At 50.4% G+C, this 27,084-nt stretch overlaps 2 protein-coding genes and 5 non-coding genes across 10 annotated transcripts; all 7 read right to left on the reverse strand.

The window, feature by feature from the left end:
- Positions 1 to 63: 63 nt before the first annotated feature.
- Positions 64 to 18,903, reverse strand: DKC1 (dyskerin pseudouridine synthase 1). 2 transcript variants are annotated; one of them, XM_050901479.1, is made up of 15 exons: positions 18,872 to 18,903; positions 18,307 to 18,368; positions 17,861 to 17,947; positions 17,178 to 17,269; positions 16,455 to 16,639; positions 15,873 to 15,937; positions 15,166 to 15,292; positions 14,651 to 14,781; positions 6,630 to 6,773; positions 6,054 to 6,174; positions 4,648 to 4,766; positions 3,393 to 3,496; positions 2,865 to 2,931; positions 1,978 to 2,136; positions 64 to 1,465 (listed from the first exon to the last, which is right to left on the reverse strand). In XM_050901479.1, the coding sequence occupies exons 1-15, from the start codon at positions 18,897 to 18,899 to the stop codon at positions 1,394 to 1,396; spliced, it is 1,563 nt and encodes a 520-aa protein (XP_050757436.1). In that variant the 5' UTR covers positions 18,900 to 18,903; the 3' UTR covers positions 64 to 1,393. The 2 variants fall into 2 exon arrangements, with proteins under 2 accessions (XP_050757436.1, XP_050757437.1); XM_050901480.1 differs by lacking the exon at positions 18,872 to 18,903 and adding an exon at positions 18,631 to 18,668.
- LOC127019854 (small nucleolar RNA SNORD83) lies at positions 4,242 to 4,317 on the reverse strand. The gene has a single exon (XR_007766992.1). It is a non-coding gene; the product is annotated as a small nucleolar RNA SNORD83 (small nucleolar RNA).
- Positions 5,552 to 5,798, reverse strand: LOC127019851 (small nucleolar RNA SNORD17). Its single transcript, XR_007766989.1, has one exon. It is a non-coding gene; the product is annotated as a small nucleolar RNA SNORD17 (small nucleolar RNA).
- On the reverse strand, positions 14,343 to 14,477 carry LOC127019858 (small nucleolar RNA SNORA36 family). The gene has a single exon (XR_007766995.1). It is a non-coding gene; the product is annotated as a small nucleolar RNA SNORA36 family (small nucleolar RNA).
- Positions 14,885 to 14,960, reverse strand: LOC127019850 (small nucleolar RNA SNORD83). The gene has a single exon (XR_007766988.1). It is a non-coding gene; the product is annotated as a small nucleolar RNA SNORD83 (small nucleolar RNA).
- On the reverse strand, positions 15,518 to 15,768 carry LOC127019852 (small nucleolar RNA SNORD17). The gene has a single exon (XR_007766990.1). It is a non-coding gene; the product is annotated as a small nucleolar RNA SNORD17 (small nucleolar RNA).
- A 7-nt stretch (positions 18,904 to 18,910) lies between the features above and the next one.
- On the reverse strand, positions 18,911 to 24,052 carry LOC127019454 (tRNA (uracil-5-)-methyltransferase homolog B-like). 3 transcript variants are annotated; one of them, XM_050901489.1, is made up of 6 exons: positions 23,973 to 24,052; positions 22,678 to 22,945; positions 21,313 to 21,367; positions 20,698 to 20,817; positions 20,184 to 20,283; positions 18,911 to 19,198 (listed from the first exon to the last, which is right to left on the reverse strand). In XM_050901489.1, exons 2-6 carry the CDS (start codon positions 22,857 to 22,859, stop codon positions 18,981 to 18,983), a joined length of 675 nt encoding a protein of 224 aa, XP_050757446.1. In that variant the 5' UTR covers positions 22,860 to 22,945; positions 23,973 to 24,052; the 3' UTR covers positions 18,911 to 18,980. The 3 variants fall into 3 exon arrangements, 2 of the variants coding, with proteins under 2 accessions (XP_050757446.1, XP_050757445.1); XM_050901488.1 differs by lacking the exon at positions 23,973 to 24,052 and adding an exon at positions 23,539 to 23,712; XR_007766936.1 differs by lacking the exons at positions 18,911 to 19,198; positions 23,973 to 24,052 and adding an exon at positions 23,539 to 23,712 and having other exon boundaries at positions 19,355 to 20,283; positions 20,698 to 20,830.
- Positions 24,053 to 27,084: the final 3,032 nt, after the last annotated feature.

Raw genomic sequence — 27,084 nt, forward strand, 5'->3', positions numbered from 1 at the left:
CATCCCCTCCCCATCAACAGACCACTGACCTCTTACAGGAGCCAGATGAGCAAGAAAATCACCTGTTCAAAAATAGGGCTTTTATTTTTATGTAAAAAAGAGTAAATAAAAATGGACTTTTTTTTCTGCTGAGGTTCTGACAGACACCAGCTGCTGGCCCCACTGCCTGCATGTATCTCTAGCATTGGAGGGGAGAAAAGTCAGACAGTTAAGACAAAAGCAATGCACGAGGCTAAGACAAACGTTACAGAATCTCTGCCAGGATGAAGCTCCGCACAAAGCGGCCTGGATCCTTCCCCATTAAAAGGGTCTAAAATCCTGGGTCAGCACTACCCCTGTGACAGAGGAGAGACCTCCTGCCCCCAGCAAGCCACCCCAGATAAGGAAATTGGGATAAGTCTGTCTGAAACCGCTCAAGCCCCACACCCAGTGCCCCTTGCAGAGCTGCTTCTGGCCAAGCTTTTCCTTACGAGGACTCCGGTCTCAACAGTCCTTTAGAAAAGCATACTGGCCAGCCACCTTCTGGTCACTTCACTTCTGCCCCGCAGCAGCATCCTCACTTCTAGCCTTCAGAACATATTAGATATCAAAACCATGGAAGGCAACTGAAAGCACTGTGGTTCCATTCCAACAACTGGGTAGAGAAGAGCAAAGAGTCAGCAAGAGGTACATGCTGACACAGTCACTGGGGCACTGGGTCTGGGGATCAGCAGACAACTAACAAGCAGGTCCCCGCACTACAAAGCGAAAAGCAGGAATTTAATGTTCTAATCCTTTTATGACAAAGTTAAAAAAAAAAGTACTGAAGAATATCTGGTGGACTACTTGATCTCATCTAGCTGAGGGTCAAGCCAGGCATACGGCCAGGTTAAAACAAACCAGAGCCCTTCAAATAACCAATTTGACTGTCCCCATCCAAACCCATTCAGATGGGCTGTGACAAAGCCAGTCCTCCAGACATCAACACATTCTGCGACTGTCAGGTAACAGCTCCAACCTTGGAAGAAAAGGAAAAAAGAGGCAGGACAAGAGGGAAGAGAAACATTATTCCTCCCTCTCAAGGTGAAAACAGAGACACAAAGTAAGAGCCAGGAGCTACAGCTGCCCTGAAGATACCACTTCTATTGGCATCAAGGTGTTCAGCTTTAGAGAGCAATCCAGTGCAAGGGCAGTCAGGCACCCCACTCCTCTGGCAACCCTTAAAACAGGATGAGGAGGGGTACCTGAGCAAGGCGTATCCTGGGCAAACACACCCGCTCACTCGTATACATAGCAGAAAAGGAACTTGAAACTTGCTGGCCCCTCTGCCACACAGCCAGTCCGCTTTTTCTCAAGGCCTCAGACTCCTCCCTCCCTACTGACGAGGTCGCCTGCTTTGGACAGATCCAGTTGCTTACTCCGAGCTCTCTTCTACCTCCTTTTGTTTCTTCTTCTTCTTCTTCTTCTTGGTGCTGGTCTCACTGGTCTGTGAAGAGGTTGGAGAGGTCAGGAAGGAATCAAAAAGGAATCTCCCACTGCTCATTTCAGGAGGAACAGCCCCACTCCAGATGCAGCGCAGGCTCCCCATGGCCACAATCCTCCTCACCATCATAAAACCACTCAGGCACACTGACCGAATGCCAGCATCATGCCAGGCACCAACCTCCCACCAGGGCCCGTCACAGGACACCAGAGCACAGAGGTGGCCAGGCAGGAATGTGTACCCACCAATTGCCCCGGGGCACAGATGGCTGCTCACCCCATCCCTGCCCCACTGCAGATCCACCCCCACAAGCCTCACCTGCCCAATCTCCCACCACCCTCAACCAGTTCAGTTTACAAATGCACCTATATAGACATCTTTCTCTGCCTGTGGGGAGCCTGGCACTTTGGGGACATGCACAGCAGGATGCTGATAGGTTTATCCTGGAGGTATTAGGGAGAGACAGCAATCTCTCCCATGCTTGAACTGTACCATGGCAGCACCCAGTTACATACCACTTCTATTTGCTCTCCCCCACTCTCAGCTGCCTCTTTGGCCACCTTCTCTTTCTTCTTCTTTTTCTTTTCCTTTTTGCTCAGCTCCTCTGGTGGTGGGGTGGCAGGGGATGGTGGGGTCACAGCCTCCTCACTTTCACTCTCCGACTCTCGCTTCCTCTGTTAGTGGAACACGTTGTCAGACACACCATCTTCCAAAGGAGCTCAAGTGATGGGAAAACTGTTTGCAAGCCCATTGCAACTATTTTGCCTGATTCAATCAAACTTCACAGTTAATAATGCTTTGAGCAGGAGGGTGAGCTACAGACTGCCAGTGGTCCCCTCGAGCATACGCTGTCTAGGATTTGCTTCTGCCAGAACTGCACCCTGTATTTCTCAGTGTTTCCTGTACACCAAATGCTCCAGAGTTTGAAACACTGCTGCACCTTTCCAAGTGCATGCACAAGTCCTGACTTAGGGAACTTCAGATGCAACTCTTGCATGGACATTTCTGCAACTGTCTGTAGTCTCCAGAAAGGTTCTCTGGCACAACAAACCTCCATTGTGGCTCCACACAACATATTTCCTTGGATGCTGCAGCTTGTACACCACAAGTCAGAACTCCTCATTCTTATACTGTGCTACAGGACTTGCACCCAAAGTACAGCATCCCAGAGACAAACACCTGGGGGTAAGGCCCTAAATAGGTCACCCTATAGCTAGCTCATGGGCCACACACATCGGGGCACTAGGCTCCCAGCATATGAAACACCTTCCCCTGTAAAACAACCAACCCAAGCAGCACACAATCCAGTGCCTGATACCAACTGCCTAAAGGAACAGGCACATATCCACTCTTCATCAAGGCCCAAACAACCTTACAGCCAGAGAGCACTAACAATACTCACTTTTGGAGCCCTCTCCAGCTCTGAAACAGCTCGGGGAACAGCAGCTGCCTCTTTCTTGGAAGCATCCCTGAAAGAGAAGATCCCCAGGCTGAGCAGGAGAGCTGCTGCCTCGTGCTGCTCTGTACAAGTACAAAGCCCTGTCCCCCTCACAAGGGCTCCATAACCTGCGCCAGGCGCTGGGTGGGGAGGCTGGTGTGGGGAAGACCTGCAGCCTGCACCAGGGCCAGCTGGGCTGGGTAACAGCAAGGCCTCTCCCATTTAATTTAGCAGACTGACTCCCTCTAAAACCACAAGCACAGGCTAGAAAGGGATAACTGTCTGCTCAGGGCCCCTCCCTCTGGCACTGCCTACTAGCAGCATGTTCCCTGGGACTGCAAGAAATGCCACTGCGCCCCAGGGGTCCAGACAGCTGACAGCCTGGGGCCAGGCCTAACATGCTCCAAGGGCAAATGGCAGCACCCAGCCCAGCCCTTGCTGCACGGGGTTCCCCTCTGCCCACCATGTGGGAGCCACACACCCTGTACCCACCTGTAATCCACATACTCCTTCTTCCAGGAATCTGGTGTGCTCTCATTGGGCTTTCCGTGCTTATCCAGCAGACCCTTCTGGATCATCATCTTCTTTTGACTGGCCTGAGAGCAACGTGCAACAAGTCAGACTGCAGCTCCAGGGAGGATAAATCCTCCCTGGGGCTTCAGCCACTCGGCCTAAGAGGAGGTAATCCAGGAACAAGCCAAGCCAACAACTACAGCGTTACCAATTTAACACTCCTCCAAGGACCTTCTAACAAATCACACAAAACATCCCCTGCACAGCAGCCTACAAATCTCAGACAGGAGATATCTTCAGTAAATAAGGGCTAATCTCTGGTGGAAATAACAGCAGCAGAATAAGATGACTCTGCACATTATGGAGCTCTGATCTTTGACTGGGTTTCTCCAGCTTCATGACCTGCCGCATTTTAGCTGAACCACTCCAGCTGCAAATACAAGGCTTTGCTAAAGACTCCAAGATGCTTGAACTGGCCCGCGTTACCTCACATTTGCTGCAAGATAGATGTGCACGCATCCTCACAGCTTTCTACATTTCACCTGAATCACAGGAATGGAATAAGCCACAGCAGCTTGACAGAGTTTTAAGTCCCAGCTGCATCACTTGCCACAGTGAAACACCAGTCTGGCTGCAGTTAAGCTAGCACTGCTGACCTGCTGATTTCCATGACCACCACATGCTTGAGACAGGAGAGGAACCCAACAACAGGTGTTCGCACTGCTCCTGTCCTTCAGGCACAATTTAGTGTCTCACAAGACAGTTTGCATTTTGGCACTGTTGCAGTTGCACCAGAAGGAAAAGCAGCTCCTTGCCCAGCCCCTCGACAGCCATCAGTATGGGGTGATAGATGAAGGTCATCTTTGCACAGAGCACTAATGCCATCCACTTCACATCATTTGGCTCTTTACCAGAGGAGGGCTGGTGCTGTACAGACCTGAAGAGCCCACGCCTGAGCACCAGCAGCAGCCCCAGCAGCAGCCCCAGCTGGGCCTTGGGTAGAGCTGCCTAGGCTTTGTTGGGAGGGAAAGCCTCACTCCCACCGGCACTGGGCTGGCACAGCCCCAGCACTGGGAAGCACCACCATCATGGCTCCAGGAGAGCACAGCAGAATTACACCAAGGCCCTGGAGAAGACATGGGCGCAGCTCGGCCCGAGGGGCCCGGCGTCCCACATCCCAACAGCTGGGCTTCCACCGCTGCCCTGGGACTGACTGCACCCCCACGCCACTCACCTTGGGACCGAGACCCCATTTGCGGGGATATGTGTCTCTCTCCATGATCACTCTCTTGATCTTTGCCACAATGCCATGGTCACAGGTAGATATGACTGCTGTGGTCATCAAGGCAATGGCTGCAGAAGCAGGCAGAGAGTTCATTAACTCTTTAACAGCAGAACTGCAACAGCAACGCAGGAACCTGCTGCGTTCAGCCTGTTCTTCCTCTGTCAGCACGAAGAGGAGCAACACCCCCCACCAGTGCCATTTCACCACACAAACGCACTGGAGGTAAGTTCTGGACTGAGGCTTCAGAGAGCTGCCCTGCTCAAAGGCAGCAAGTGCATCAGTCATGGATTAACCACACCATAAGCACAGGCCTCTCCAGCTTACACCAGAAGACCGGTTCTGGACCAGTAAACACAGTAAGACCAACCATTTCCCAGAGCAGCACCACCACCACCGGATGGGGAAGAGCTCTGTGAGCAGCTGCTGGAGCACTTCCAGGCAGCTCAAGGAACCATGCCACTATAAGAAAGGAGCAGTGCTGCTCCTTCATCAGCTCCCAAAATCTTGCAGAGCCAAACTAGAGGAGACTAATCCTATCAATAAATTATGGTTTTCTTGCCAGGTCCCTGAGTTGACCAGAGTGCAGGCAGTACAAACAACAGGGGGGAACGGCTTGGCTGTATTACACAAGGCTCCTCAGTCCCATGGGTCTGGACAGAGCATGAGGCCATGCAGCACTGAGCACCATGACAGACCATCTGTACAGTATGTCAGCACTTGTCACCTACACAGCTTCTCTGAAGACCCTGGTTAGAACAAAGCACCCTTTCGAGTAACCTCACAGAAGCTAGTAGTTGCTCAAGTCCTTTTACACTGATCTGCTCAGGAAGTGTGATGTGCCAGGTAGCAGTATGTGATCAGACATCATCCCTCGTCTCAGTGAGGATGGAGCCCCCCAAAGAGGGGCTCCAACCCTGCCAGCACCACTTCGCTCCTGCAGGCAGCCAGCCACACACCACAGCAGCACCCAGTAGGACACTGGGAGACTGGAGGGTCTCTAGAGGCTGCACAGCACCCAGACCCTAGAACAGGAATCGGGGTGCTGCAGGAGGGCAGCACCACTGCACTCAGAGAATGGATAAACTTCATCATCACCTCACACACAGAGCACACCTGATCATCACACAGCTGAAACCAGGCTGAGGAACTCTTCACACCTTACCAAGGACTGATGCAGCCACTGTTTCTTAACATCCTGCCCAACACCAGCTGCCTTGGGCCATACCAACCCACAGTCCCCATCAGGAAGCACTAGTCAAACCTGCACATGGAGACTCATTTGTTGTGCATTTACTGGAACACAGTCTGTTATTTCCGCAGTTAGCTGGGCACAAGAAGAATAAGGAGTTTCATACCTAGGCAGATAGCTTCTCCTTTTGTGGTGATGACAACAATCTCCTGATTAAGCTCAATACCATCTTCATACCTCAGGACACCAGGCAGCATGATCTTGGCTCCATAGCAAATGGCATTTACCTGAAAATGTAGGGAACAGGAGGGCTTATAAGCTATTAGAGAACAAAAACAAGGTAAGAAGTGCCTCTAATATTTTAGGTTCCCATTGCCATTACTGTCCCAGCAATAACATCCCTACATATCTATTTCTTATTGTCCACTATATAAAACTTGGGGGCTTTGGAAAAAGCAAGAAAAGCAAAGCACCTATCACAGCGAACAAAATGAGGCAGATCTCTTATAACCAGCAGCATCCTCCTGAAGCGAGGAAAGCAACTTCTCTGCCCGTCAATTCTTGGCTCTTGCACCTTACCGCTGATCTGGCAGTGGCCCATACTAGGTCCTACACAGCTCACAATCAGGACAGCGCTGGACACCATGTGGATCCCGATCCCCCATTTATTATATTAGCTGTACAAGTTAGGACGACACTTTGCAGTCTCTGGCTGTCAACTGGCACCATCTCAGGAACTCACTGCACTGTCTTTCATGACTAGCCGCTTGTGTGAAGTCAGCAGTTTCTCCAACGGCAGGATAACTCTTCGCAGGTAGCTGTCATCCTTGTTGTTGTCGTACTGCCACTGTGCATCCAGTACATCGTGCATAGTCACCATATTGTCCTGCAAAGACACAACCCCTCTAAACTCTCCTACCAGCCACCAACTCAAAACACACACAGGAAAACAGCTAGTCCAACAGCAAATAGTGTGCTGAAAGGGAGTGAAAAACAGAAGCCCAACTCAGAAGCATCAAAAAAGCAACCTAAAAGAGGCAAGAATACTTTCCATCAACAGCTTGAGGTCAGTCTGACTTGTGCTACCACAGACTTCAACCATCCTAATCTCAGACAGCACTTTGATATAAGGTCTGTCCACGTGAAACTTTTAAATATTGACCAAATTTAAACAAATACCTGGGACTTCTAGACAAAGATTAGTGAGCAGAAGGCTAAATTAACCAGCTCTTCAATCTGACATGGAATAAATTCTTGAAGCAGCTGTAAGCACCCAACACCTGGAATTCAGAAATGACTGCCAGTGATTACAGCTGTGGTAAGAGCACAGATGGGTGGTGTCCTGGTTTCAGCTACGACAGAGTGAATTTTCTTCCTAGTAGCTAGTATAGTGCAGTGTTTTGGATTTAGTAGGAAAATAATGTTGATAACACACTGATGGTTTTAGTTGTTGCTCAGTAGTGTTTATACTAAGTCAAGGATTTTTCAGTTTCTCGTGCCCAGCCAGCAAGAAGGCTGGAGGGGCACAAGAAGCTGGGAGGGGACACAGCCGGGACAGCTGACCCAACATGGCCAAAGGGATATTCCATACCATATGAAGTCATGCCCAGTATATGAACTGGGGGGAGTAGGCTGGGACGGGCAGATCGCTGCTCAGGAACTAACTGGGCATCGGTCAGCAAGTGGTGAACAATTGCATTGTGCATCACTTGTTTGGCATAGTCTAATTCTTTTAGTATTATTATTGTCATTTTATTATTATTATCATTATTTTTCCTTCCTTTCTGTCCTATTAAACTGTCTTTATCTCAACCCACAAGGTTTTTTTTTCGATTCTCTCCCTCATCCCACTGGGTGGGGGGAGTGAGCGAGCGGCTGTGTGGTGCTTAGTTGCCAGCTGGGGTTAAATCATGACAGTCCTTTTTGGCGCCCAATGTGGGGCACGATGGGTTGAGGTAACGACAAATCTGACTGGAATGTGTTAGAACAAATTTGTTATAAACATTCATTATATTAGTTCAGTAGTCGCTGGTCACAATGTTGATGTATTCGCTCTCAAAGTTGGTGCGCTTGTTCTTAAAGGTCCGTTATGTAATACCTTACTTGCAGTATATGCTCCCTGTTGTGCTGTTTATCACCCGTGGGAACTGGGCCAGAGTTATCATGTTGGTGTACTCTGTAACACTGGCTTATGATACGATAGAATTGCTGGTCGTGAAACTAACCTGGTATTTGTACTCAGCATTACCTCTGTACTCCAGGAGCCATCTATCAGAAACTATTAATGATTACACCTTTTACCTTTTCTCATCAGAGAGCCAGTCCACGAGGGAGACACATTTCTTCACCTTCCCCTTTTCCTCCAGGCAAATTACAATAGCTCTCGAGAATTTTTAATATCCTTGCTATGTTCAAATCAGCATGTTCCTACTGCTGCCTCCTGAATGTGTTCCAGGTCTTGTTTAGCGTTAAACAACCATTTAAGAATACCACCGAGATCTGCCCCAAGGCTGGATAGTCATGGGTGGCGTGGCACGTGGGAGAATATGGGCAGGCATCTAGAGAACTTCTCACCTCCAACGGTTTGGAACTTCACTCCCAAACAACTACAGGACCCTGATAAAGTGAGGGAATATTTGAAAGGAAAATGCTGTGGCTATTCCAAAGAGGCACAACTTATCGCACTGTGCTGGGCCCTGGCCAGTTATCTACCAAACAGTGCTCGATACTATGCAGCACCCTCAGGGGGAAGGGAGAGAAAACAGACCAACAGGCACAGCGGCTACTCCAACCCCCACGACAGGCACGGCGGCTGAACCAGAGAACCAACTTGTGATGGTATCAGTCGCCCCTATACAGAAGAAGAAATACACAAAAAAATCAGTTCACTTAGCGAAGGATGAAGATGAACCAGGGTCATCACGAGAACAGGAGGAAGAGGCAGAACCAGAGGTAATCACCCGATCCCTATCCCTAAGTGAACTGCGGGATATGCAAAAAGATTTCAGCCATCGTCCGGGTGAGCACATTATCACCTGGCTGCTCCAATGCTGGGACAATGGGGCTAGTAGCCTGGAATTAGAGGGTAGGGACACCAAGCAGCTAGGATCACTTGCTAGCGAAGGTGGCATTGACAAGGCGATGGGAAAAGGAACACAAGCCCTCAGCCTCTGGAGGCGACTCCTGCCAAGCCTGAAGGAAAGGTATCCCTTCAAAGAAGATGTTATATGTCAACCAGGCAAGTGGACCACCATGGAAAGAGGTATTCAGCACCTGAGGGAACTAGCCATGCTAGAGATGATTTATTATGACCCGGACAATGCACCATTACCCAGAGATCCAGACAAAGTTCAATGCACGTGACCCATGTGGCAAAGTTTGTATGGAGCGCACCATCATCACATGTCAATGCACTGGCAGTACTAACCTGGAAAGACGAAAAGGCACTGACAGTGGATGACATGGCTCCCCAACTCTGGCAATATGAAGAAAATCTCTCTTCCTCCCTACAAGCCTGCGTCTCGGCTGTGGAAAAACTGCCCGAAAAGTCCGAAAAACTGATCGAACTGATCGAAAAGTCCTACTCCCCACCCGTACGGACCAGTATCTCAGCTATCAGGAGTGAGCGTTCCTCTGCTCAAGAGAGAGAATATAGAAAGCATGCACCACGGGGTACCCTGTGGTTTTACCTGCATGACCACAGAGAGGACATGAGGAAGTTGGATGGAAAACCTACCTCGACCCCAGATGCACGGGTACGTGAACTGAAAGGAAAAACAACCACAAAAGGGGATTCTTCCAGGAAAGATGCCGCTCTGGTTTCCAGCAAGCAATTCCCCAGACAGAGTAGAAGGGCTTCTGACCCTCTTGAAGGGACCTCTAAGTCATTTTTACAAGTAACGAATACTCTGACCAGAATTAGAGGGGCCCTGCCTCCAGCCAGGTGGAGGAAAGGGACAACCGGGTTTATTGGACTGTGTGGACCCGATGGCCTGGCACATCAGACCCACAGGAGTCTAAGGCTCTAGTGGACACCAGTGCACAGTGTAGTCTAATGCCATCAAGTTATAAAGGGGTAGAACCCATCTGTATTTCTGGTGTGACAGAGGGATCCCAACAGCTAACTGTACTGGAGGCTGAAGTAAGCCTAACTGGGAATGAGTGGCAGAAACACCCCATTGTGACTGGCCCAGAGGCCCCATGCATCCTTCACATAGACTATCTCAGGAGAGGGTATTTTAAGGACCCAAAGGGGTATCAGTGGGCTTTTGGTATAGCTGCCTTGGAGATGGAGGAAATTAAACAGTTGTCCACCTTGCCCGGTCTCTCTGAGGACCCTTCGGATGTGGAGTTGCTGAGGGTCAAAGAACAACAAGTGCCAATCGCTACCACAACAGTGCACCAGCGGCAGTATTGCACAAACCGAGACTCCCTGATTCCCGTCCATAAATTGATTTGTTGACTGGAGAGCCAAGGAGTGATCAGCAGGACTCGCTCACCCTTTAACAGCCCCATTTGGCCAGTGCGAAAGTTGAGTGGAGACTAACAGTAGACTATTGTGGCCTGAATGAAGTCATGCCACCACTGAGTGCTGCTGTACCAGACATGCTAGAACTTCAATATGAACTGGAGTCAAAGGCAGACGAGTGGTAGGCCACAACTGATATCGCTAATGCATTTTTCTCAATCCCTTTGGCAGCAGAGTGCCGGCCACAGTTTGCTTTCACTTGGAGGGGTGTCCAGTGCACCTGGAATCGACTGCCCCAGGGGTGGAATCACAGCCCCACCATTTGCCATGGACTGATCCAGACTGCACTGGAACAGGGTGAAGCTCCGGAACACCTGCAATACATTGATGACATCATCATATGGGGCAACACAGCAGAAGAAGTTTTTGAGAAAGGGAAGAAAATAATCCAAATCCTTCTGAAAGCCAGTTTTGCTATAAAACAAAGATGAAGGGACCCACACAGGAGACCCAGTTTTTAGGAATAAAATGGCAAGATGGACGTCATCAGATCCCAATGGATGTGATCAACAAAATAGCAGCTATGTCTCCACCAACTAGTAAAAAGGAAACACAAGCTTTCTTAGGCGTTGTGGGTTTTTGGAGAATGCATATTCCAAATTACAGTTTGATTGTAAGCCTTCTTTATCAAGTGACCCAGAAAAAGAACAATTTTAAATAGGGCCCTGAGCAACAACAAGCCTTTGAACAAATTAAACGGGAGATTGTTCATGCAGTAGCCCTTGGGCCAGTCCAGGCAGGACAAGCCCAAGTGTGCTCTGTAACGCAAAAATGTGCTCTATACCGCAGCCAGGGAGAATGGCCCTACCTGGAGTCTCTGGCAGAAAGCACCTGGGGAGACCCGAAGTCGACCTCTAGGGTTTTGGAGGCGCAGATACAGAGGATCCGAGGCCCACTACACTCCAACTGAAAAAAGAGATACTGGCAGCACATGAAGGATTTCGAGCTGCCTCAGAGGTGGCTGGTACTGAAACACAGCTCCTATTAGCACCCCGACTGACAGTGCTGGGCTGGATGTTCAAAGGGAAGGTTCCCTCTACGCATCATGCAACTGATGCTACGGGGAGTAAGTGGGTTGCACTGATCACACAATGAACTCGAGTAGGAAACCCCAGTCGCCCACGAATTTTAGAAGTGATCACAGACTGGCCAGAAGGCAAAGATTTTTGGAAAATTGCCAGAGGAGGAGGTGATGCATGCTGAAGAGGCCCCACTGTATAATAAACTGCCAGAAAATGAGAGGCAATATGCCCTGTTTACTGATGGGTCCTGTTGCATTGTGGGAAAACATCGGAGGTGGAAGGCGGCTGTATGGAGTCCTATATGACAAGCTGCAGAAACTGCAGGTAAATCGAGTCAGTTTGCAGAGGTGAAAGCCATCCAGCTGGCTTTAGACATTGCTGAACGAGAAAAGCGGCCAGTGCTCTCTCTCTATAGCGACTCATAGATGGCGGCAAATGCTCTGTGGGGGTGGTTGCAGCAATAGAAACAGAGCAACTGGCAATGCAGAGGTAAACCCATCTGGGCTGCTGCACTGTGGCAAGATATTGCAACCTGGCTAGAGAATCTGATTGTAAAAGTACACCACATAGATGCCCACGTACCCAAGAGTCGGGCCACTTAAGAACATCAAAAACAATCAGCAGGTGGATGAGGCTGCTAAGATTGAAGTGGCTCAGGTGGATCTGGACTGGCAACATAAGGGTGAATTATTTATAGCTTGGTGGGCCCATGACACCTCAGGCCATCAAGGAAGAGATGCAACATATAAACGGGCTCGGAGGGGCAGACTTGACCATGGACACTATCACACAGGTTATCCATGAATGTGAAACGTGGTGCAATTAAGCAAGCCAAGTGGTTAAAGCCTCTTTGGTATGGGGGATGACGGCTGAAATTTAAGTATGGGGAGGCCTGGCAGATTGATTATATCACACTCCCACAAACCCGCCAAGGCAAATGCCATGTACTTACAATGGTGGAAGCAACCACCAGATGGCTGGAAACATATCCTGTGCCCCATGCCACTGCCCGGAACGCTATCCTGGGCCTTGAGAAGCAAGTCTTATGGCGAACATGGCACTCCAGAAAGAACTGAGTCAGACAACGGGACTCATTTCCAAAACAATCTCATAGACACCTGGGCCAAAGAGTACGGCACTAAGTGGGTGTATCACATCCCCTATCATGCACCAGCCTCCGGTAAAATCAAATGATACAATGGGTTGTTGAAGACTATATTGAGAGTAATGGCTGGTGGGACATTCAAACATTGGGATACACATTTAGCAAAGGCCACCCAGTTAGTCAACACTAGAGGATCTGCCAACTGGGCTGGCCCTGCCCAATCAGAACTTTTACGTACTGTAGAAGGGGATAAAGTCCCTGTAGTGCACATAAAAAATATGCTAGGGAAGACAGTCTGGGTTACTCCTGCCTCAGGCAAAGGCAAACCCATTCGTGGGACTGCTTTTGCTCAAGGACCTGGGTGCACTTGGTGGGTGATGCGGAAGGATGGGGAAGTCCGATGTGTGCCTCAAGGGGATTTGATTTTAGGTGAGAATAGCCAATGAATTAAATGGTATGATGTTAATTGCTATATAACCCTGCCACTGTATGTCATCACTGCTACAGTTGTTATACGCTATGTCAACAGTATTACAGTAAGAATCACCCAAATTAATGAATGAATTTTGATAGGACCGAGCAAAGTGCAGTAGTGATGGAACCAGAACTGACTGCAGCATGCAACAATCCAATGCTACACACCATCCTCCTGCTGCGCCCAATGTTATCTGCCTGCTGCACCACACTGAAGCCTGATCCTGCTCTGCCGACTAAGCAGACTTCACACCATCCCTCCTGCCCAGAGAGACTGTTATGACAGATGGAGCCCAAAGTCATAGACAGAATGAACTCAACGAACATTTCAAAGGGACATTTAAATGGACATTTTAAAGGCCTATAGATTAAGGGAATGATATCTGTGTGTATATGTATCAAAAGACAGGAAAAGTGGTGGTGATTAACTGAAAATGCACTGGGAAGTGTGGGACCTGGACATGACGTAGATGGTATAGAATAAGGGGTGGATACTGTCCTGGTTTCGGCTAGGACAGAGTGAATTTTCTTCCTAGTAGCTAGTATAGTGCAGTGTTTTGGATTTAGTAGGAAAATAATGTTGATAACACACTGATGGTTTTAGTTGTTGCTCAGTAGTGTTTATACCAAGTCAAGGATTTTTCAGTTTCTCGTGCCCAGCCAGCAAGAAGGCTGGAGGGGCACAAGAAGCTGGGAGGGGACACAGCCAGGACAGCTGACCCAAACTGGCCAAAGGAATATTCCATACCATATGAAGTCATGCCCAGTATATGAACTGGGGGGAGTAGGCTGGGATGGGCAGATCGCTGCTTAGGAACTAACTGGGCATCGGTCAGCAAGTGGTGAACAATTGCATTGTGCATCACTTGTTTGGCATAGTCTAATTCTTTTAGTATTATTATTGTCATATTATTATCATCATCATTATTTTTCCTTCCTTTCTGTCCTATTAAACTGTCTTTATCTCAACCCACGAGGGGTTTCTTTTTCCCCGATTCTCTCCCCCATCCCACTGGGTGGGGGGAGTGAGTGAGCGGCTGCGTGGTGCTTAGTTGCCAGCTGGGGTTAAACCACAACAGGTGGGGAAGAACTTGCACTCTGATACTCCTGCTTTGCAGGGCAAGAAATTAGTTCTGGAGTTTGGACCAGCAGCAGGATCCAGCTATGACCAGACTGAAAAGACTGTACAAGTGTTCAAGATCACACAAGACTCCATCTCCGAGGCTCATTTCGATGAAACATGTTCCCTCCATTGTGCCCTGACACCAAGCAGTCACAGATTGCTAAGCAGACAGCTTGCACATCTGAACTCGTGGCACATGCATGGTTTGTAGGCTGAGAAATACAGGTGGCGTAAAACAAACTTTCAGTCACCATGGTGCACTTCCCAGTCACTCACTGTCCCAAAGCTTAATTACCAGAACAGGGGCAACACCCTGAACTGAACTCAACACTTTGGTTACAGACCATCTATGGGAAGAGCTCCCATGTTTTCGGGGCTATTCACAAAACTCCTCCCAGCCGCCATGCACCTATACCTTCTCCTAACACTGTAAAACTAATGCAGTTCCAAGGAACTCCTGCAATTCTGACAATTTCAAATTTGCTGGTTATAGTTAGAGCTACCACTCTACCTTCTCTCCCAGGATGCCTGAGCGCACTCTGCGGAGCTCTTGCATCTGGCCCCCGACACCAAGCAGCAAACCAAGGTGAACACAGAGTGTTCGGATATATGTGCCTGCTTCACAGCTCACCCAGAAGATACCTGAAATGCAAGACAGGACAGAAGAGTATTTAAATATGTATCTAGAAATGAACCACATCTAGAAGCTCCCTCCAAAAGAAGCTGTATGTCCAACCCTTCACAGAGCCATCAGCCTGGGGTGATAGATGAAGGTCATCTTTGCACTGAGCGCTAATGCCATCTATTTGACATCATTTGGCTCTTCAATGAAGGATGCAGCAGCACCAAAAATAGACAGTGGTGTGCTGAGAAGCACACCAAAGTAATGTATGGAAGCAGTTACTGCTCGTTGGTGGTGAGGACTTAGGTCTTAAGACATCTGCCAAGAATGGAAAGCAGCCCATTTCACAGGAAATTTTATCAGCTGTCAGCTTATAGGAAGAAGGCAGGAAAGTCCTGTTTTACCTAATCTTCTCTCAGGATCATACTCCACCAGCTTGCTCTCATAGATGGTTCTGACTCTCAGTTGTCGTTTGACAGCAGCAATGAGGGGTGGTCGCTGAAACAGCGCACCTGTCAGAGTTTCTATTGCCTGGGGGTAGAAGCAGAAGAAGTAACAGCTCACACCTGTGCCCTAACATAGGAGCACACTAGGGTCTCCAGCAACTACAACCACTTCCATGAGTGAGAAACCACAAGGTTCATCACAATTTGGTGATGTTATATTTAGTAAAGCCGATCTGAACCAGTGATGTGGTCAAAATGCTACCCCAGCTGCCAGTGAGCACAGCTGGGCTTTTTCATCAGGTGGCAGTATGTAATCAGACATCATCCCTCATTTCAGTGAGGATGGAGCCCCCCAAAGAGGGGCTCCAACCCTGCCAGCACCACTTCACTCCTGCAGGCAGCCAGCCAGCCATACACCACAGCAGCCCCCAGTAGGACACTGGGAGACTGGAGGGTCTCTAGAGGCTGCACAGCACCCAGACCCTAGAACAGGAATCGGGGTGCTGCAGGAGGGCAGCACCACCACACTCAGAGAATGGATAAACTTCATCATCACCTCACACACAGAGCGCACCCGAGCTCCGCTCCTACCCTCTCATCTCCCACGGATGCTGAACACTTTGCGTGTAAAGTGCCAGCATGGCTAAGAGCATGCTGAGACTTACCCTGGCAAGCTGAGCCTCACTTTCAATTGCATTGTGCAGCCGAACAATTCCCACATACTCTTTGCCTGAAAGAACGACAAGAGCAGTCAGGAGTGGCCACTTGCATTTAATGTTGACCTCAAGGTCCACACTGCTTCACAGCCACACATCCACGAGCCCTGAAATTTTCACAACCACCTCTCCTAGGAAGTGCGCAGTTTATTATGGAGTTGGTTATTCTTCCAACAAAATAAATCTAAGCTACATTTGTTTCTTCACCAAGTTTTATTTCACTGGACTGGTACAGGCTGAGGCCGTAAGTTCAGTTAGTACATGAAACCAGTCTGTCAGAAGTGTTTTCACTGACTTAAAACAGCACAAGCCTGAGAAGCAATCAAAAAAAAAAAAAAAACAAAAAAAAAAACTTGTGACAGCATGGATGCGCCCTCACTGGCTTGGAGAAGGACAAGCAACCCTTAAGCTCAAGGCACTGGAGACCAAGCGTAGCCCTTTCAAAGACTGGGAATCTCCATTTTGTCTCCAAAAGAACTCCACACCTCCCCAGTCACTTAGACTGTAAATGGTCCCAGGCAATAAACATACCTGCGCTCTGCTGAGATTTGACCAGTCGTGTTGCCCTCTCAATGCACACAATGAGGCACCCAGTCACCTTAGGATCCAGAGTGCCACTGTGTCCAGTCTTCTCTACTCGAAGGATGCGTCGGATCCATGCAACCACCTCGTGGGAAGATGGATTGGAAGGTTTGTCGAGGTTAATAAAGCCAGACCTATAGCGCAAGATGACAGAGAACAGGAGCTAAGCATCAGGGCAAACACACAAGACTGCAAAAACTCTGACAATATTTGGCATGGCTGCAAAGAAATGTATTTCTATACAGCCAAATAAGCTATGAGCCTCACAGCTGCTCTCAGCAAGCACACGTCAAGCTGCTCTGTGCACAGCAGGTGATATATTCCATGGCCAAAGAATTCTCTTCTCCCCAGACTGCTCATCACTACTCCGCACTTAAACCAAACACTACAAACAAACTCCAAGTAGTGTCAAAGCCTAGCAGGCTAAAGGACTTTCCATAAGACCCCAGAGAATTCCTCAAGTGTTTGCATGTCCGTCCACAGACCAGCCACAACCTCAGAACAAAGCAAACTTTACAGGAAGTGACCAGAGGGTCCTATTTAGACATTTACTGGTTAGTAGCAAGGCACTGAGTCAAGCAGAAAGGTACAAGGGGAATCCAGAACAGAAAATGTTTTGAAGATATTAACTGTGAAAGAAAAATAAACCACTCTGGCCCTTATTGCACTCACCTAACATAGTCAGAAATCTCTCTCTTCAGGGGATTAGCACCGGAAGAAAGAGGTGTGTAGTGTGCTGTCATCACATTTAACTTGTCAAAGTTCTACAAAATCCAAGCAAAAGTTACAAGTGTTCTTGAGCTCACCTTGGTTTCAGCGTTGCTTTGCCTCAATACATCTCCCCAGTTACACAACGTCTGATTTGTACATTTAAGTGAAAGAGCCTCTTCCAAAATGAAAATGACCCAACAATGAAACCACAACAATGTTTTACAGAAAGAGAAAGAAACAGAAGTCCTGCACTGAAAGAGATGGGAAAGCAGCAGAATACCAACCTTTACAATGCAGAATAAATCCAGTGTGCCCCAGAAACTCAGCACAAGCAACTCAGAAGTCTACACAGACCACAGGCCACTGTCAGACCGAAATAAACAGCTGAAGAAATCTGGTGGGGTCTTTACAGGAGATGGTAAACTTAGAAAGCAGGCATGCAAATGATACTGCTGGACAAACTTTATAATATGATTTCTGCATGCACAAGGTTTGCCTCTGCTTTGAATGTCACGCACGCCATTTCTTAGCAGTAGAGTTACACAGAGAAGGAGCTGTGCACCTCCACGGGCCTGCACTGAGAGAGGACAAAAGAAGGAGCAGGAGCAGGGACGGGCCACGAGGTTGTCTATAACCCGCTCTACCTTCAGCAGCAAGGGCCACTGAGACGTGTCCAGCTGGGCGATCCGGGACTCCGGCTTGATAAGAAATTCTTCCGTGTGCTGAATGTCCTGAGGGCGGATGAAGTTACCCGAGATCAGATGAAGCTACCCGAGATCAGACGCGGAGGCCTGCGCGCCCTCCCGCTACCACACGCCGCCTCCACGTGGCCCGTGAACCGCCGCGAAGCGGCGGCGCCGCTGCCCGCCACGCAGCGCGGCCTCTGTCCGCGGAGCTGCCACGCTCCCTTCGGTGATGGCGGGTCGAAGCCCGTTTGGGCACGCTGCGAGACACCGCTAGTCCCAGCCCTATTCCCGGGCCCCACGGACCATCTCACCGCGCCGCCACGGATCGGGCTGGGGAAGCCCGCAGGCACCCCGAGCCCGGCCCCGGGCAGCCCCTCACGCCGGGCCGGCGATCCCGCACTCACCGCTACATCCTCATCGGGAAGCATCCGCTTCTCCTTCTTCCGCCGCTTCTTCATGCTGGAACCTGCGGGAGCGACACGCTAAGCGTCCCCGTCGAGGCCCTGCCGCCCTCACCACGCCGGGAGCGGGGCAGGCCCGGGAGGGCGCCCACAGACCCGAATCCCGCCGGGCCAGGCCCGCCGCCGACACTCCCCCACGTGGCGCCATGGCGGCCCCGAGCCCCGCGTGGACGGCCCCCCGCCGGGGCTCCCCGAGCCCCCTCCCGCCTATGCACACGGCGCCCGGCGGGGCGAGGCGCCACCCCGGCGGTTCCCGCCGCTGCGCACCGTCCCCGTCCGCCATGGCCGCGCCGCGTGGTAGGACCGCCGCTGCGCAGGGACAGGAAAGGCCAGCCCTTCCCGACAAGCCCCGCGCCAACACGTGACAACTCCCCACCCACCACTGCCTGGTGCCAGCGTCGGCAGTAACCGACCGCCCCGCCCCACCCACGGGGACCCGCCCAGCCCGGCCCTGGCCCCGCCCCCCTACTGGTTTGCCCCGCCCGCCGGGGCAATTTGTGATTCTTACGTATTTTAATAGATTGGCGGGAATTCATTGTCACTTGATTAATTTCATTCTTTGGGACGGTTTAGAGGCTGCAACATTAACATGCAAGTTTTAAAAAAATATTTATCCATCAACCAGAGTCAGGCCTGAAACTTTTCACAACGTGAAAACGGACTTGAAAACACAGCGTAACTAAAATTACAATGTTCTCCCAAATAAGAGTTATGGCAGTCTCTCTATTCCACAGTCTAGGGACAGACATGACTTCTTTATTTACCTGGGCTACTTGTTTGTGTTTTGGGGGTATGTTCTCCATGTGGTTGGCTTTCACACAGACAATATTTCTTGCTGGAGAGAGACAGACAGGTATTTAACTGTTTTGCTTCAGGGCACATAAACCACTGTAGCATCTGACACGATAAATTGTGGAGAGGCCTTTCCCCTGAATTCTCCCATTGTACAAAAAAAAAAAAAAAAAAAAAAAAAAAAAAGAAAAAACTGGTATCTAAGTGCTCCACTAAAATCCTGTGATGTTCTGGGCACCCGCAGTCTGCAGGACCTGCCAAAATTCCCTTTGTCGGTGATTAGTCACTAACTTCCATGAAGAGGGTGGAGCTCCGGGAGCTTTTTAAATGTCCTCTAGCAACTCCCGAAGGAGCCATTGCACTGTTCTTAAACTAAGGGAGCCAGAGCAGAGCAAGCTGGTTTTCTAACTGGAGAATAACGGTGTGGGCTTACAGCAGCAAGGCAGTTTAAGTTGCCTGGAAGACAATAGTAAAATGCATCCACGGAATTATTTTTTCAATGAGAAAAGTACACAGCAACCACCCCAGTGCCTCTTGCTATGGATGTTGACAAGCAAAACCTAGTATCGATGGTGTGAACGAGTTCACCACTGAGCAGCCTGCGAGGAGCACACAGCTCACATCTTCGTTGCACAAAACCAAACTGCCTCACGCATCCCAAATGCTCCAACGTTGCTCTGCTGCCTATGGACGTGCACACCCCACCGTGCTCTCCCTGCTCAGCACAGGCTCCTGGAGCACGCCAAAAACATGGGAACAGCATAGTTAAGAATAACAAAGCTAAATCCCGGAGGGGCTGCTACCACAGCTGTCATCCTTACTGCTGTATTTAGCAAATCAGAAGCTGGTGTTTCTTAAGAAGCTAGTGAACTGAGTTTTCAAAATTGCTGCCCAGGACTTGGTGGCGTTTCTGTTGGCATCGCCCAGGATTCAGGCTTCTAACTCAGGTGGAGGCTCTCACAGCAGAGCCTTGCCCCAACCCAGCCCACACCAGCAGTTTTCTACCCAGCTCCTTGTCCTGCGCTGACCTCTGCCAGTTCCCACATACAACCCCACGGTTTTGGGGTTCCCGTCCGGTCCTCGGTTCACAGAGAAAGTCGATTTGTTTCGGTAGCCATTAATGACGGGCTGAGGAAGAAAAGAAGGGAAGTAAAGCCTTGGATTAAAAGAAAAAGTAACGGAGGAAAGCCAAAACCCAGCCTGGTTGTTCTGGTGGCCACACGGGAAGATATACACGGATGTGCAAAACGCAGAAACGGAGCCTGTGCGCGAGACCCCCAGTACTTCCCCTCGGGAAGAAGAAATGGCTCTCGGTGACAGAATGGTGACAGGTTTATCAGGGAAGGCTTGGGCACAAAAAAGCGTTCCTAATCCCTGGGCTTCTCTCACTCTCCGGCAGCCACAGGCTGCAAAGCAGAAGCTAGCAAGGACTGCCACAGGCGCATTCTCTGCAACCAAGTAATCCCCACCATGAGACTCTTTGGAGTCGAGTGAGAGACCGTTAGTGGCTCAGAGGGGACAGCATTCCCACAGGATTCTCACCGAAGGGACCACAGGCTGGAGAGGACAGCAGAGTCCACCAGGTTTCTGCGCATCTGTGCCCAGCTCCTCAAGACGAGATGCCAGTGTCTGCAAAATCTTCCTCTGGCTTTCATACTTCACCTGCAGAGGAGTCCTAAGCCAGAAACATTCTCACAGGACCACACGATGGTGGGCGGCTCTTCATCACCCACCTCTGGGAAGGCCAACAGGAGGGAATACTGCGAGTGGGATATAGCCCCAGGGGAACTCTGCCTTTCTCATCACCGCAGCTGCTTGGAGCAACGGGGAGAGAGAGAAATCCTGTGTCCGTGGTCCCCAAGCACTGGCCTGGAGCACTTGGTCCAACCTGAAGCCCCAGTGAACCAGCTGTCCCGCACTGGACGGGATCATTGTGCGAGAGCCCATCCTCTGTGCTGCTGGTGATCACACACACCACCCACAGGGAACCTCCCCGTTCTATCCTTCACAACAACCGAAGAATTAAAGCAGCAGTAAATGGGGTCTGAAGAGTTTACAGCATTAAGCGACTAAGATGCTAGGGGCTGTTGCTCAAGGGGCATAGGAGGGACAGCTGGGGCAACACGACAGAGAAAAGTCCACGTAAGCACATCTTACCTGCAGCTGCTCTTGATAGGGAAGTCTCCACAGTGGCGTCGCCGCGTTCGCTAACCTGGAAAGTGCAACATCACGGTAGTGCCCAGAGCTACTCACCTCCTGGTACTTATGGCATAACATCCCCGCCAGCTGCTTCATGGGCAGGACCGTTCTGGTACGGGCTCTGCACCAGAGCCGGCTGTGAACATCCAAACTCGCTTTCCTGGCACCTTCCTGGTGCAGAATACTTGTGGCTGGAAGAGGGACCCAGGAACCACAACGACCAGCTCTCCAGAGGACAGGCTGAGCCTTTGGCAGAAGATTGACCAGTGATGCCTGGGCGTCCTGGATAACCCAGGTACCTTTCTGATCCTCCTTTAGAGTACAGGGCCAGGAACAGCGTTCCCCCTGCGCAGGGACCCAGAGAGGCCCTGCCGAGCCCTGGCTGAGATCTGACTCCACGCTGGTAAAGCCAGGGGAATGGGTATTCAGACGTCACTGGGGTCAGAGGGGGAAAAAAACAAAGTGCAGGCAGAGAAGGGAAAAAAAAGAGATCATGTTGTAGCTTCAGGTGGGCTCTGTTGCTTTGTCCCACTGAATCAGAGGCTTTGACCGTCCCTTGCTGCTCCAAGGACAGCCCGAGTCCCGTCTCCCTGGAGTTTTCCCCTAAAAGAGCAAGATGCTTCTCTCATGACTTGATGCATCCATCCTGCATCATCTGCCTGCTCACACTTCCAGCCACTACTACATCTTTTGTGCTAATGCTGTACTAGATTAAACCCACCACAGTGAAATGCACAGTTTGTCTGTAGCAGGCAGCGAATTACAGGCTGCCCACTCTCACTGACCCGGCCACCCACACAGTGGCAGTTTAGAGACAAACCTCGGAACTTGCCACTACTTGTACCTGAGGCACGGCGAGCAAGAACAATAAAAGCTGATTTAAAAAAAAAAAAAAAAAAAAAAAAAGACAGAGTAAGGGGTGAGGTGGATATGATCCAAACTGTCATAACTATCCATCAACTCCTGACTCACTGGGCCCATGGGGAACCTCACCCTACAGCTGGATAAGCTGCTGTTATTGCTTACTGGGATTTCTGGAGCTGCTTCCAAAGCACCCAGTGCCAACTACTTTCAGGCACAGAACTGCAAATCAAATGAACTATTACTTTTTGCTTGCCAGTATGGCAACTGCTCTGCTCCTGATCCCTTCCTCTTAGACCTCTTCATTTGTCTTTTCCATTATTCCTACCCCCAGGCAAAGCTCCAGGGAAGCCAGCTGAGCCCTGGCTCTTCTATTCCTACTGGGGAGAGCTGGGTGGAGGTGAAACCCCCAACCCACTGCTCTAACCGCTTCAGGTGCTTGCTGCTTTGGAAGAGCTGTACCTCTCCTCCCAGGAGGAACCTGGTAGGCTGCAGCCCTCCCTGGCCTTTTTCTTCTCCTTCCACTTTGCTGCTGTCTTCTTCTCCGTCAGCAGGCTGCGGCCTTGACTGGGCAGGCTGCTCAGGAGAGCACTCGAAGGGCGAAGGTGCCAGCGCGGTAGCCTCCATGCGCAGGACAGAGCCATGGCGGGAAGGAGAGGGGCTGCACCCCGGCCAGCTGCACAGCGAGCCCACCGTCAGCCTCCCAGAAAGCGGCACATCAGCTACGCATCTGGAGACAGGTTGAGAAAAACACCGTGCTCGTGGCCAGCTCTGCTCCAGAAAGAAAGTTTAAAAATACCCATGGCCGCTCTGGCCCAGCGGGTGCATTTTTACACTGCTCAGAGCTGCCAGACGGTGCCTGCAGCGCAGCGAGCGCCCCTGCCCTGGGCCGGACAGGAAGCGCGGAGGGAACAGGCCGCCAACAGCGGGGTTTCCTTCCTCGGCTGCAGGTGACCGGCCTCCGGCAGCCAGCGCGCTAGGGCCCGGTTAGCAGCGCCCGCTGCCAGCCCTGCTCGCCCCGGGCCCTGCCGGTGCCTTCAGAGCTCAGCTCTTGCCTCGCGTGATGAAGAGCTCGCTCCTTCCGCTCGCGGCCGATCGCCTCCCTGGGCGTTCGGGTCTCCCGTGGCGGGATGCGGTGAGCTGCGTTTCCGCCGCCCTGCCGCAGTGTTTACGCCCGAGAAACCTCCCCAGGCCGGGGAGCTCCCCGCCGCCCTGCGAGGCGGCCGAGCCCCCCTGCCAGGGAGCCCGGACCAGCTCCCTACACCCCACGGGTGCCTCTGCTCGGCGGCGAGTCCCGCCGCGCTCCTGCGGCCCATGCCTTACCTCCCGGCACAGCGCCCCAGCACCGCTGCAGGCTCCAGCCCGGCACCCTGCGCTTTCCGGGTCCGTCCGCGGCAGTGGGGCGGTTGTGGTGCCCGAGCCGCTGCCCTCGCCGCCCCGGGGCAGCGAGCTGTGCCCAGCACACGCTAGCCTCGTGCTCGCGGTGCGGAGCCTCGGCACACCCCGGGGTCGCAGCGCTGCACGCCCCAGCCCTTTGTGCATGCGGAACCGCACGGTGTCCAGGCAGCTCCGCGGCAGTCCGGCACCCGGGAGCGCCTCTCCTCAGGGAACGCTGCCGGGGATGCCGGTAGCCACGCAGGGTGTGAGACCACCCTGCCGGCCAGCGCAAGGGGGCTCCTGCTTACGCCCGCCCGCGGGGGCGGCATCAGTCGCTGTCACCGCAACTCGTCCCGCATGGTCTCTGCCCATTTAGGCACCTGAAACGAAGAGAGCAGCAGTGGGTGCGATCAGGCTCCGGTCCGTTCTGTCCCAGGATTTAAGTGTCCCGGAGAATTCTGCAAAATGAGCGGCCCTGTAGCTCGCGGGACTGCGGGAGAAGGAAACTGCCCCGGGCCACCCCCCGCGCAGAGCCCGGAGCCTCTCCCGGGCTCCTGCTGGCAGACAAGGCTGTACAGCAGAGCTCGTCTGCTCGGCTGTGCTGGCACAAATTGCAGTTATTGTCGTTACGGTCGCTCTCAGACCTGCTGCCTCGAGGAAGGTTCTCGACAGTGACCAAAAATTACCTGTATGCAGTTTTTAAGTATTCTGATTTCAGATAATCTGGGAATCTTAGAGACGTCCCTTGCCTGGGAATTAACTCTACACAGCTATCGCTGTAGCCTCTAAAAACTTAGAGTAGAACAGTCACTTTTTTTGGATAACCACCACATAATATTCTAATAACAGTTTCATCTATTTTAATTGAAAAGGAGAGGGTCACAAGTACTTTTGATGCATGGTTTTTTATTTTTGCTTCACGGCATGGCACACTCACAGCTAACTTAACTATAACATCAAATTCTGAAGCAAGCGTTTATCAACTATAATTTTATCTAGGCAAAAAAAGCTTTGTGGTAACTAACTCTTCTTAAATATTGTGGGAATGAATGTTTGCATTTCGGGTAGGCAAGTTCCTAGTTATTTAAGTGTGGAACCTGAAAAACATTTGAAAAACAAACATTGGAAAAGCATTTGAAAAAAACTGCTGTCTCTAGACCCCAATATTAAAATCAGGAGTACATGTTATACCAGAATTCCCTCTTGCCTCTGTCTTCTCTCCCTGCCGTGCAAATGAGATTGCTCTCTCTCCCAAAGCCTCAGCCTTCTGCGGGGTTTCTGGGGAGTGTTTGCTGCAAGCGTTTGTTTCATTTACCATTAGCTGGGTGTACTAGAATTGCTCTTTATTTACGCGACACGCACAATTATTTGGGGACCACCAGGGCGTCTCTGGCTTCCGGAATAAAGCATCCCCTTCTTGAGATTGCATCTTAACGCTGCAGAAATTTGGCTAGGCCTGTAGGCAACAGCTGGGTGCACCAAAACCAGCAGCTTCACTTCTTTGCTGATCTAAAGACTGGCCTTCTTCACCTAAATACCGGAAAAGGTCCCAATAAGCAGAAAGCAAGAGGCAGAAGTGTCCAACAGCAGACAGGAACAGCAGCTGGAGAGAACCGAGCAAACGGTCCATTCCAATAACTCATCCTCCTCCACCTCCACCATTAATTTTGTTCCTAATTACCCTCAGCTGTAGTGGATTTGCCATCTTGCAGTCTCAGTTCTCTAGGTTACCAGCTGTTCTACAGAAAATGTAGTCAGGCCACTGTTACGGATCTATGCACGCCGGCCGCCGTAACAGGGCCCGACCCTAGGATCCCGCTGAAAATGCAAAGTCCAAGTGAAGGTTTCTGATTCCCCTTTTATTAGTTCTCAGGTTACAGCTCGAGCTGGGTGCCTCCGGACAGGGACCCCTACCCCAGATCGCACCCCTCAATTATACCTGTACCGCCCAGCACCCAATCCCCAAGTCCAATCACTTAATTCGGTCGGTGGTCTCTTCATTTCTTACCGGTTTTCGCTGTCGCTGGGCTGGCTGCCTTCTGAAGTTGCTTCATTCTCTTGGAATTGTTTCCTTGGTCCTTATCTTCTTCATTCTGCTCCTATCTGCCGGATTCAGCTAGTTCTGTGTTAGCAGCATTAGTTTTATCAAAAAGTTTACTCTCGGTCAGCTCTTGCGGCCTAAGGCTTCAACTACTTTAGCTACTAGCGCTAGGCTACTAATGCTAAACGAGACTATTCAGAGAGAACAAGACAATTAACCACATTTCTCCTATAACAGTCCTCCCTTTGTCTTTTTTCGGCATCCCTGCCCATCTGTAGTTGGTCTTGTATGAAGACTTTTCGATACCCTTGTACAGATTTCATAAGCATATTCTGTAAACAATTCCGAATACAAGTAAAAACACAGCAGGCTATCAGAAGCATAATAACCACAGGTAAAAGACTCTTTAGCAATGAACTAAATAAACTACTAAACCATGAGGATAATCCCCATCCAGAGAACAAGTTTTGTAACCAGGGATTCAATGGCTGTTCCTAGATCATTGATGGAGTCTTCAGGTTCTAAAGCAACCTCTTCTAAGACCATTTGTAGTCTGATGGTATATCGGCCTACACAAGTAATGGCGGGGCCGGTCACTAACGGAGTCATTCTTGAAATGGAACATCCTATTAGTTTTCCCTCTGTTAGTGGATTTTTCCATGTGCTGTCTAGTGCCTCTTCTAGTCTTTGGAGAGTTTGTTCTCAAGTTTCAATGAGGGAAGTTTCTCTGACGTTTCTAATTGTTCCCTGAGGTAATTTAGAAGTAATGTGTAAATCTGGCCCCCCACGGGCTACGTAACAACTGCCTGTCCAATTGGCCGGTAGTATTTTATAAGCTTTTCGGCCACCGACACAGTAATGGCCTTGTAGGGCCCAAAATGGGGAGTAATGTCTGCTTGTTAGTACGCTGGTATGTAAGATTAAAATCCCGTATCTTCCCAACGGAAGGTCAAAACCGTCTTTATAAGGAATTGTGTTCCTTATAACTAAGAGCGGGGGGTATTAGTAAAAGCAATAAAGAAAGGTATTGTACTAAGACAGTTTTGAGAATATCATTCACGTAATGGGTTTGTCGATGCGTGGTTGAGCCCATTTTGGCGATGGCTTGCCCATTGTTTTCAATCAAATGTACAAAAGAAAAAGAACCAAAACACCTAGACAAAGAAGGGTTAATACCAGAACTAGGGTAACCACTCTTAACCCAATAACAAAACATTGAGTCTCGTGGCTAACTCTTCCTCACCGGGTGGTTGGTGCCACCTGCATGCACAGCACCAGTTTATGTATCCAGCTGCGCCTTGTCTGGTTATACTTCCCCAGCCCCAACCTCGATGATGGTTTTCCCAACGACCTTTATAACAGTTATTAATACACCACCCAGGATGACGTGGGCCACAATTATTGCAGGATAAACAAAGCCAACCGTGCTGATGCCATCTCAAACCTTCCCC

This window comes from Gymnogyps californianus, chromosome 9 (assembly GCF_018139145.2).
Source record: "Gymnogyps californianus isolate 813 chromosome 9, ASM1813914v2, whole genome shotgun sequence".
NCBI classification, from domain to species: domain Eukaryota; kingdom Metazoa; phylum Chordata; class Aves; order Accipitriformes; family Cathartidae; genus Gymnogyps; species Gymnogyps californianus.